Here is a 12,256-nt window from a genome sequence, read left to right on the forward strand (position 1 = left end):
GTGGATTTATCATCCCGTGTGTGTACCTACAAGGATCAATACCTAGAGCGTATTATGCTAAGTGAAATAAGTCAGACAGAGAAAGACAAATACCATATGATCTCATTTGTATGTGGAATCTAAAGAACAAAATATACAAAAAAAACAAAGTAGGGACATTCACAGATACAGAGAACTAACTGATGGTTCCAGATGGTAGGGGGTTTGGAGGGCTGGGTGAAAAAGGTGAAGGGATTAAGTACAAATTGTGAGTTACAAAATAGTCACGGGTGTAAAGTACAGCATAGGGACTATAGTCAATAGTATTGTGATAACTATCTATGGTGACAGGTGGGTACCAGACTAATCAAGGAGATCATTGCATAAATTAAAGAAATGTCTAATCACTATGTTGTACACCTGAAACTAACATAAAATAATATTGAATATCAACTGTAATTGAAATATTTTTTAAAAACAACAATAAGTAAATAAATACAAAACAAGATAACCAGGAAAAAAAAAAGGTAAATATATATGACCTCGAACATTTAGGAAAGGTTGGGTCACCTGGGGAACAATGAGGTGGGACACCTGGTGAAGGTTTCTAAGAACTAACCTGTCCTTTGATTCTTTGCAAGACCTGATGAGATTCAGTGATTATGCACATTTCCTCATTTATGTCCTTGACTCAGGATGAATTCAAAACATTTTTGAAATCTGCTGGCTGCAAACTCGTAGTGGTTGAATTTTCAGCAAAATGGTGTGATGCCTGCCAAAAGATTTGTCCTCTTGTTCATGTAAGTATCATCAATCTCTAGTTCATAGTTTTGGAAGGAATTAAAGTCCCCAAAGAGTTTTCCCAGAAAATCTTTAAAGTTTGGCACTTACGAGCCATTATGGAATCATAGTTTTTTGAAACATCCTTATTAGCCTGAAGATAATATACCAAGATCTAAGTAGATAATTAGTACTTGTCTGTGGATAAATCTGCAAGGAACATCAGTATGTGCAAAAGAGTACAATTATACAAGTGAATGGATTATTCATAATAGTGACATTTTACCAAAGTTCCAGAATTCAGAACTTCTTTTCTTTTAAATATTGGAATAGACTACAGATAACATGATACTTGTTAACTGTAATATAAAGGAATAAACTACCCCCAATCTTTCAACCCTATTATGAGAACAAATCATATGTCTTACATATTCCTTTTGTATCTTTGATCTACTTTGTAAAATATTTTACTAAAGTATTCTACTTAGTAGAATATAATCATGCATTTCTATTCAGATCTTTTTTCCACATACACATTGGTTCATGCTTTTGTAGATTCTCCAGATTATAATTTAATGTCTCTACAGTGTTTTATCTAGTTTATTTTCCTATTGCCCCATTTAAAAGTTTTCACCATTTTACTTATTTATTTTTGGTATAACATGATGCGGAGAGAACTTCAGGGCATTTTCTTTTCATTTCTCCTTATTGGGCAGAAGTTTTACATTTACTGTCAATTTTGTGAAATCTACTCCTTCAAATATAAAGAAGTTTTGATTCCTCTGCACAAGTGAAAATACTCTGCTTTGTTTTCAGCGAGGTTTCTAACATTTCAACTTTTTTACTTTAACCTTTGAATCCATCTGAATTAATTCTAACCACAGTCACAGCTTCTGACCTTTAATTTAAAATAAACTTATATCTAAATAGAGAAATTAGCTATATGACATCTCAGCATCCATTCTATACCTAAAATTCTTAGAAGATCCAGATGGACATTGTACTATCTGACAGGCCCTTTATTCTGACACTTAAAAGTTTAAGAGAATCACCAGTCTTCAGCTTCATGAGTGTAAATATACTCACATGCCACGAAGTCAAAGCTGATCAAACTCCAACAGCCAACAAGAGGCATTTTCGTAAAGGACAGTGGAACCTAAGGTTTGGTAACCTCTCCCTCCCTTCATACCTTTGAGTCCTAACTCAGCTGCTGTTATGTCCAGGCTCCCGTAGCTACTCCTACATCGCTCTTTACCTTTATATTTGGTTATAGTTAGCCCTTTGGACATAAACTTCCCTGAATAATCCTAATTTGAATATGCCATCTGTTTTCTGTTGGAATCCAGACTAATGCAAACGTAGTTTTACAATAAATTTTGGTTCGTCCATACTGTGAAATACTACTAGAAAGCATCAAGTAGACCCATAGATCTCTAAGACAACATAGTATTTAGTAAAATGCCCAATATAGAAAATTTTATACGGTATGGTCCCATATGTCAAATAGAGATCCTACAAACAGACACATGTGTGTGTAACTATATACATACGTGTAGACAAAGGGGAGCAGAATGATGCATATCAAACAATTTTTTTTTCTGTGAAAGGGAGTGAAAATTGAGGAAAGATTGTGAATGGGAGAAGTTCATGTTTTGCTTTATTTTTCTTATAATGTTTAAATTTTGCAAGAAAATGTATCCATGTGTATAATTATGTGTGTGATTTTTTTAAAAGCTCACAGTAAGTACATAGGGGATTGGAGAAAAAGTTTTGCTTACTCTAGGTCACTCTCTCAGCCAGAGAGCAAAGCAGGAAACAGAAACCAAATTAGACAGAAAAGAATTTTGATACAAGGAATTTAATGCTTATAAATTTACTAGAATACTGGACAAATGGGCTCTGGACTGGACTCCATGAATGACTCTATCAGAACACCAAGGACCCACCTACAGGGATCCTAACTTTGCCATAATCAGAAATGAGGAAAGATGGGAGCCTCCACTGAGAGAAAAGGTATATATATATATATATATATATATATATATATATATATATATACCAACAGAGCAGCAGTCGGGAGTCAGAAACAGAATCAGGAAGCTACTGCTGCTACAACTGCTTCTGGACATCCAGGAGGCTGATGTGGGGACACTGGATCCTTAAGTCTGGTGTCTGCTCTGCCTCCAGCACAACTACCTTTCGATACCTACAGTCTTGCTTTCCAGCAGGAACTTCCAAAGACAAAAAGAAAGTAGCTTCTTTCTTCTAAGACTCACCTGCATGCACTTCACTGGTAAAACCAATTTGCATCCAGAACTCTAGCTGCAAGGGAGTCCAAGAAATCTTTTTTTCCCTTTCAGGCTCTGAAGGAAAGTGGAATGGAAGTTATCTAGTTAAACGATTATTCAAGGAGGGGTAAGAATTCAAGACATTTCAGACACTCAAAAACTAAAACTTTACTATCCACAGAGACTCTGCTAAAGAACGAATTGCAATAAGAAAAAAGGATGAATTATAACACTGTGATTTTTAAGAAGTGATTGAAAACTTCAAGTCTTAGGTAAATTCTATAGTCCCATTTGATCTAGGCCTTGATGACTAAGAGCAGGGTCAGCAAACTTTTTCTATTAAACACCAGAAAATCAATATTTTCAGGTTTGCGAGTCATATGATCTCTGTCATAACTACTCAGCTTTGCTGTTATGGCACAAAAGCCGCCAGTGGCAAAACATAAATGATTGGGTAAGCTGTGTTTCAATAAAACTTTATTTACAAGACCAAGTGGAGAGCTGGCTTTGGTTTACAGAGCATAGTTTGCTGACTCTGGGCTAAGAAGGTCACCAGGCATAGAAGCCTAGAAAGAGCGTTTTTGGGAAGGGAAAGGCTGTAAATTTGTTGAGAAATTGCATGGTGTGATCCTGCAAAGGCAAGTGGTCTGTGAGGCTAACTTACAGTGTACACAGTGGAAGTGGCAACAAATGAGCTGCAAACAGGAAGCTGAGGCCAGATCAAGAAGGACTTTGTGTGATAACTTAATGAGTTGCTATAGAGTCAGAAGAATTTTAAGAAGGAGTTTTCCATGATCAAGTGTGGATTTTAGAAAACACTTTTGCCAGCGTTGTTTAAGAATGGGTTTGAGAAACTGAAGGCAAGTAACCTATGGTGAACAACAAGCTCAGTTTTGGAGATTTGGTGGTTTTTGGAGGAAAAAAAGATTCAGGAGATAGTTTACAGTTCAGATCAACAGAATAGGTGACCAAACAATAACAGATTATATATGAGGAAGAACAGAAGAAAGAGTTGTTGTTGTGGTGGGGAGGGGATCCTAGATCGATGGAGTGGGGATAGCAAAGGAAGACAATGCCCACACGGGAACTCCAGTCTAGCAAGGAACACACTTCTATACCATATCAATTGGCTACTATTTGATACAAAAATAACTGTGTATTTCCTGACAGACTTGGGAGGCTCTGAAAACTTCATAAACAGAACAGATCCTGGGAAACAGGTGTCCACACAGGTCAAATCCAATCCCACGACTCTTACTGGGGAATGTGCCTATATATTCAAACTTGAAAAGCACAAATCAGTTGCCGCAGAGTTCTTGGGCGACACCATTTTCCTGCCAGGCATGGATACGCTGCCAATCAAAATCAGCATCCTTTTTGTTTTTCATATCTGAAACTCCAAAGGCTTTTGTGTCTATTATCCTCCAATTTGACCATCTTGATGAGTCTTTGAAGAAGGAACCCCCACTTCAGTCACTATCCATGGAAAAACAACTGGAAAGAACCCTACAACAGAACTGTGCACATATCCACTACTCACTCCATGCGATGCCTCCTCTGGTTTTACATGACAGCAACCCCCGGTGATAGCTCCATCTGTTACTGTTTCCACTTGGCCAAGCTCAGAATATCTTACACCCGATCTGAGAGAGATCTCATTTGGAATAGGTCACTGGGTATGCTTGAAATACAATGTAAAAACAAACAAATCAATATGCTGTTAAGTATCCTTAAAGTAAGAACACAGCTATCTGAAAAAAATAAATAAAAACCAGGAGCTGACATTTGCAGGCTGTTGCTGCTACTGCATCTACTAACCCCCAGACCCATTACTAACACCAGCATCACCTCCACTGCCAAAGATGCTTCCAGAACAAAAGAGAAGCAGAAGAGATTTGCTTCTTCTGGCCTCCCACGTTCCATTTTCCTGTAAATGTTTCCCACTGGCAGAACCTAACTGGAAGACAGCTGGCAAAGGATCCTGGAAAATGCAGTTTCAATACACAGTAAAGCACAGAAAGCTGGCAATGGGGGCAGAAAACAATTAGGCTAACGGTTAGCACAAATATTTTTATATCACCTCAGCCATAAGAGCCTTTTACCACCACTAGTTCCACCAACCCCCAAAAAGCGTGGCAAGAGAAGGTAAATGCAAAGTTTGAGTATTTGGTTCAGAGATACCTACATTTTGAAGACCACTGAAGACAGACTCCCCACCAGGATGAAGCTACTATCACTTCCTCCATCCCACAGAGTAAGTCTGGGTCCACCACGTATATTTCATTATTTCTTTGCTTTGTGTTTTGTTTTGTTTTTTCCAACTTTGAAACTCTAATGTTCAGTTGTGTTCTTTGGACTCCTGCCATTGACCTTTGTTTGACCTTGGCATCATCTGACATTTTACTTTGGTGCTTCAAATTCTAGGCAGCAGTGAAAACGCCAAATGATGCCTAGCTCTCTTTAACAAACTTCTTGTTCATTTCTTGTTTTTGCCAAAAGATACTTCCAGTGCGTAATTTAACATGAACACTAAGGTAATAGGGAATTTTTATTCTTTTCTTTTCAAGGCAATGTCTCTGCAATACCAAAATGTAATGTTTGCTATCGTGGATGTGGACAATTCTTGGGTAAGGATCTTCAATCCTTCCGTGGAGATACATAAAAACTGAAGGCAATGTCGTTATGTCACTGAGAGTACTGTCTCAGTGATTACAATCAACTTAAGTCTAGTAGAATTTCATGACTTTTTGTGATAAACTGTAGTAAAATCCTTCACAATGCTCTTGTATGTTTTGTGTTACAAAACAAGGCAGCAAATACATGGCTCTCTCACTGCTCCTCTGCCCTCCCTCCTATACTATGGTGGGCTTCACTGATCTATCCCAACACTCTTCACCACTTGCTCTGGACTCTGCCCCAGAAATCTGCTCAACAGAGTTGTTTGAGGCAGACAACACCAGTTGGTTGGAGGTGGGTCCAAGATGAAAAATGATTTTCAACCATGCAACAGATTATTGATCAATTTCTGACTCAGTGTATTACACACATGTTAATATCTCTTGCTTTCCTCTTATTGTACCTTGTGCTTTTTGTGGGAGTTTTGAAACATCACAGGGAATTCCAGGAAACCCTCTTTCATGTCCCCAGAGCCTTCCCTCTTCACCCCACCCCACCCCCAAAATCATCAGCCTCATGTCCTCAGTCAAAACGTGCCTCATTCAGATTTTCATTTTTCTGTTCACATATTTTTTACGTAGTTAAAGTATATTGTATATGGGAGTTTGTATCAACTTTTGTTTGCTTACTAAATCATAAGCACCTGCTCCTAACGTTGTTTTTACTGCTGTGAACTATTTCGTCATATAGATGTACCAGGAGGTGCTTAACTGTTGATAGGATTCATGGACGCTTGTTGCATACCTTTTTTCCGTGTTATAATTAACACTGCATGCTTGTATATAACCCTCTACTTTTTAAAACGTTCTTAGGATATATTCCAAATAAAGTGGGACTCCTTGGCAAAGGGCAGAAAACAAACAAACAAACAAACAAATACATGCCTCATTAACACACAAAATATGTCTACAAGTTGTTCATTTATAATGAGGAAAACAACAATAACTTGTGCCCTATGCATACATTAGATTGAATTGGAGCTTTAGAATAACAACAAATCTGTTATTCACCCATTCTGCTCTTTAATATGTCTTCATTTCTCTTAGGTATATATGTAGGAGTAGAATCGCTGGGTCATCTGGTAACTCTATGTTTAACTTTTTGAGGAACTGACAAACTGTTTTCTAAAGTGGTTGCACCAGTTTACATTCCCACTAGCAATTTATGAGTGTTATGGTTTCTCCACATCCTCACCAACACATTATTGTTTGCCTTTTTGATTATCGCTCTTTGTCTTTTAAGGTGAAATAAAATACACACTTTTCTTTCATAACAGTAATTCATGTATTAGTTGTTGTCATTGTTGTCATATGAAAATTATAATTTTGTGTGTGTGTGTGTGTGTGTGTGTGTGTGTGTGTGTGTGTGTGGTAGGTGGCAGGGGAAGATTTAGTGCCGTGAAGTGATAAGTATATTAGAGAGAAAAGTCCAAGTCTGTTGATCCTATGGGTGGTGAATTTTCTTTTAACTCCTAAACAAGATAAACAAAAACTGGCATTTGACAGCAGATTATAATCGATTAAAACAATTAAAATTTTGACATTTTTCTTTTCTTTTGGCTTCAAATTTTTCACAAAAATGGGAAGTGAAGAGGAATGAGGCTTAAAATAAAAAAGAAACATGTAAGCCTTACTTAAAATGGTAGGCCATTATATGACCCCATATTTCAAGTACGAGTTATAAAGATATTTTTACTCTAATTTTTTTTGGTAATATTTTCTCTCCATATTGGATTTCACTAGTACCCCTATGAAATTTTTCACATGCTCTTTTAAATTGAACTCATTTAGTACTTTAGTTCATTCTGTTTTGGCCTCCATCTCTCTCCCCTCTTCAAGAGCTCTGGAGTGAGAAAGCTCAGGAATACTGGGAACGTCATTTTCTATTGCAACATTCCTGGAGGCTTTGAGGATATGTTAGAAAACTTATTGACAGGAGAGCCTGTAAAATGTCAGCTATACTTAAAGCTTTTGAACATGCCTCCTGAGAAGTCACCAAGTACCATACTTGGTTCGGAGAGAGGAGACCAAAATTGTGACTTCATGCCATGTCTTTTCTTTCCCAGGAGTTGGCCCAAACTTATCACATCAGAGCAATACCCACATTTCAGATGTTCAAGCAAGCCCAAAAGGTATGTTTCCATGGTAACTGGCAGAGTTGTAATAGATTATAGAACTATCAGAGTCTAAAACAAAAAACAAAAAAACTGGGTTTTCCTGGATGGATGAAACAACTGCATTTAGTTTTAATCCTTAGCAATGTAATTCTTAGTTTCTGAACTTTACATATTGGCAAGGAGTAAAAAAAAATGCATGAATTATAATAAATCTCCTCATTCAGACCATCTGAGGTGTCCAAATCCATAAGATATACCTTCTATTATCTCTGTCTGTAGCAGAAGCACTCAAAAAGGATCTTACAGAAAAAGAATATAATGAAATTCTCACATAAATGTATATTATACAAGTTGTTAACAACACTTGGGAGAAATGTTAATCAAAAACTATCACAAGGCAATATAGCATAGTAATTGACCATGCAGATTTGGATTCAAATTTCCTTGGTTCAAATACCAGATCTGCCATTTCCTAGCAGTTTACTTAGCAATCTCTTTGTGTCTTAGTTTCCTTGTTGACTAAAGTGTTTAGACCCATCCTGACACATTAAGTGCTCAGTATGGTATGATAGTTGTTATCTTGAAGATATTAATGGAATAAAATGTCCAAAATACTTGGTGTGTGATGAAACTAGTAATTTTCAATGGAAACATCCATGGCTGGGAGCCTTGACAATTCTGTGTACCTTATGAAAGATGATTTTGCAACACAAGAGAAACAAACATTTCATTCCCTTTCAAAAAATGATTCCATTCGGGGGAACTTCTGCTACAGATATACCTCAAGAAAAAATAAGCAGCTAAGTGTATAGTAATGGTAGTCTTATTTCTAATAAAATATGGAAGCAAGCTAAATGCCTTTTTTTAGTAGAATGGCTAAATGATTTATGATGCATCTACCCAATGAAACAGTATGCAATTTAAAAGTGTTATGAAGAATATATATAAAGTAAAAAAAATTCATGCTTAAACTTTGTAAAGATTGTCTGCAACATAAAGAATGAAAGCACTTTATATGCTAGTTATAGAAATTTATATTCAGCTTCTGTTTGTTCGTATGTGCTTGCTGTAATATAATTGGTACAATAGATTTAAATAATGTTTACAAAAAATAAGGCTACCTATTCCCTCTCTTGAGTTTTTACTTGAAAATTGAAGCGATTTAACATATGCACCCTCAGCCTCCCCCACCTACATGTCAAATTCTTTGTCATCTTTTATTATCCTCTCTTCTATCTCAGAAATGAGGATGCTTTCTGCTTTGGAAATCCATTCCACCCACTGCATCTTGACTGCATGCTTTTCATTCTGCTCCAGCCCTCTACCCACTGGCAGAGAGCCACTGTCCATTAGGCCTTTTTCAATGTGCATTGTACAAAAAGCCTAATGATAATTCCTCCTAAAACACAGACTTTGGAGAAGCTTGGCCTCCCTTGAAAATATGCTCTGCTCCTTTGCATTCAATCAGAAGACGTAGGGAATCCCTTGGGTTTCTCTTTTCTATTGCTGCCAAGAATCTCAGGATTACCTCCACTGCTCAAATACAATATCCTCCCTTCACCAGTTTCCTGGCATTCCCTAACGACCATATCCACTCTGCATCATCCTTTTGTGATTTCGTTATTCTGTCTCACTCTTGATTCTAGCTAGTTTCAAATAGTTTTAAGATATATAGAATATAAACAAAACTTTAAAAATAAACGAAAACAATGAAGCTACATAACCGTGACCTAGAGCCATGGTCCACAGTGGGCATTCCCCAGTGCTGGAAGTTTTCCTGCAGAGGTTGGAGGAACATCTGGCAGAGATGTGCTGTAAACAACAGCTGTAATTGTTTCACAGTTGTAGAGCACAGGACAGCCAATGCAAATTCCAGGTAATATATAAGGTAGGTTTGTTCCTTTCTGATGTGTTCCTTAGTGTTTTCATCTGGGACCTCACATCATCTTCCCGTAAGATTAACTGGATTTAAAAAAAAAAAATGCCTTCATGTGGTGCCTTCCACATGGGGCATCCAAAACTTTAGCTAGTTTTTGTAACCAGCATATAATGTATACTATAATGTATTTTATTATAAGTAGTTCATAAATTTGGTCTATAGACCCTTTTGAAATCCAGTAACGAATATAAACAACTCCAGAAAAATACACATATGCTTATAAACTGAAAGATGCATATAATACTAGGCTATTCAGTGAGTCTCTAAAGCCCATCATTGGATCCCCTCGGTTAATAACTTTGGCTCCGTGTAGCAGGGGAAGGGTGGAGTAACAAAGACTTAGCAAGTCTTGGCCAGCTGCTTAGATACGGAACCACGGTCAACAGTTGGTTCCATCTGTCACTTTTTGATATGAGAATAAAATGGCTTCCCAAAGCACTTCAGTCCACTCATAAGAGTGATGGTATATGGGTACATAGATGCTAATAATGAATTATTCACAAATGAATAATTAAGAAAAGAACCGCGTTCTCATATTAATTGGGAGGATACCCTTGCCCTTATGACTGTGAAGCACCGGACTCTGGCTGAAGTCATGGAAGTCATTTCCAGCAAGTACCCCCCTTGGAGTAGGTACAGAGGTGAAAAGAATCCCAAGAAGGTGGCACCATTGTGTGCTGAAAAGAGGACAGTGTTGGAAGCAGCGGTCAAAAACTCAGTGTCTCCAAGGGTCAGGCAGGGACAATAGGTGAGACAGTAGGAAGTGAGGAGGATGGTGGTCCCTGGAAAAATCACCCTCCCAAATGCTCACTGTTCAATTTCATAAAAAATAGTGCTTCACCACCCTCCCCCACCTTCCACAAGACTGTCTGCAGCTAGTTTTTGCCGTCTCTGGAGTCAGGCAGCCGTAGGTTAACCCCATCTCTGCTTCTTACTAGTGGGTGATGCTGGCAATGCGCCTTAACCACCTCGAGGTTCAGTTTCCTATATTGTGAAACAGGGACTATGTCACATGTTTTGAATGATTGTCATGAAAATTCGCAATAATGTATATACGCAGCCTAGCACTGACCTTGGTACATACTATAAAATGTAGCTGATCTTAGAGCTCCAGGCTCTACCTGTACACCTATCTGCCTGAAAATGTATAAATATTTAGAAGTTTAGAAGTAAAGGTTATGAGCGACCTCTACAGCTCTTGGAATACTTACGATATCCATTTAAGCAAAGTCATCTTAGCTCTGAGGAGTTACCTATGCAACCTGTTAAGGATTCTGTTAAACACGGAAGGGTTCTGCCTGAGGGGAAAAAAGAAAACTCTCACGTGGTCTTCAGGGCTCTGAAGGGCAGATCCCAGAAAGAGGTTACATACCAGCCCCCTAGCAGCTGATACATTAGCAAAAATCAATTGACTGGAAGAGGCAAGACTTGAGCGAGAGAAGTGGAGCAACCCCACCGTTTAGCAACCTTTAGCATCATTGCCAAAGGTGCTGCTCTTGGTTTTAGCAAGTGAAAGGCTGTAATTACTTGTGTACCTCGTTTCTCCAGGGCAGGGATTAGGGTGAGGCAAGTGAGGCAGGAAATTGCAGGTCTGTGGTGGAATCCTGTCTTTATTTGAATTTTTGATATTTTGTTATTCAGGGATTTTTGCATTAACTTGTAAAACTTTTTCAGATAGTTGTTAAAATATTATTTATCTTGATGACTGAGTTCCTGGCACCATTTAAATTTTACACCCCAGTCACAGCCCCGTTCTCTGAATTTTAAACTCATTTGTTGAAATATGGGAGTATTTCATTGGGTGATTCTTCAGAAAGACTTACAAGACTCAACAGCAGGTTGTACTCACGGCTAAGATTTATTACAGCAAAGAATGCAGAGTAAAAGCAGCAGGAAAAGATATGTATTGATGGAGTCCATACAAGTCCAGCCTTCTGATATTCTTTCTTGTCTGAGGACACATAGGGGTACTCTCTCTCTCTAGCAATGAACTTTAGGGACGTGTGTGGAAGGTCTCTGCCTAGGGATGCCCTTTTGAGTCTCAGAGTCTGAGGTCTTTATGTGGGGACTGATCACATAGACATGTCGTACTAGGCAACCATTGCTACACAATGAGCCGTACAGTAGAAACAGGACCCCAAGAATAAAACCAGGTATATATCATCAATATTGAGGTTTATACAAAGCAACTTGACAAAGCAGGGTGCCATGGTCCATCACTCCAGATATATAGAACAAAGTCATCAATCACTAACACAAAGAACACTCAGGAGGCCACATTCCCTGGGGGTGGGTGGATGACGTTTCCATCATAGTTCTCTTGGAGACATGAAAGTAGTAAGCAACCAGACCTGCTCTGTTAACTTTTTTCTTACCCTGAGTCATGTGGAAAATCAAATATCACCTTTATTATAATAAGTAGCAGTAATGTTAATTTGTGCTAATTGAAGAACGTGGCTTGGACCCGTGTCAACAGAC

At 38.0% G+C, this 12,256-nt stretch overlaps 1 protein-coding gene across 1 annotated transcript in view; it reads left to right on the plus strand.

Annotated features, from left to right (window-relative positions):
* Window positions 1-378: 378 nt before the first annotated feature.
* LOC109456985 (thioredoxin domain-containing protein 8) overlaps window positions 379-12,256 on the plus strand; it is a 43,042-nt gene continuing 31,164 nt past the window's right edge. Inside the window, exons 1-3 of the mRNA XM_088792991.1 lie at window positions 379-779; window positions 5,615-5,674; window positions 7,789-7,854. Of these exons, the coding sequence (XP_088649117.1) occupies window positions 642-779; window positions 5,615-5,674; window positions 7,789-7,854 (264 nt within the window). The 5' untranslated portion in view covers window positions 379-641. The remainder of the gene's footprint in view (window positions 780-5,614; window positions 5,675-7,788; window positions 7,855-12,256) is intronic.

Source organism: Rhinolophus sinicus, chromosome 16, assembly GCF_057876585.1.
Source record: "Rhinolophus sinicus isolate RSI-liver-muscle chromosome 16, RSI-T2T, whole genome shotgun sequence".
In the NCBI taxonomy this organism is placed as follows: Eukaryota; Metazoa; Chordata; class Mammalia; order Chiroptera; family Rhinolophidae; genus Rhinolophus; species Rhinolophus sinicus.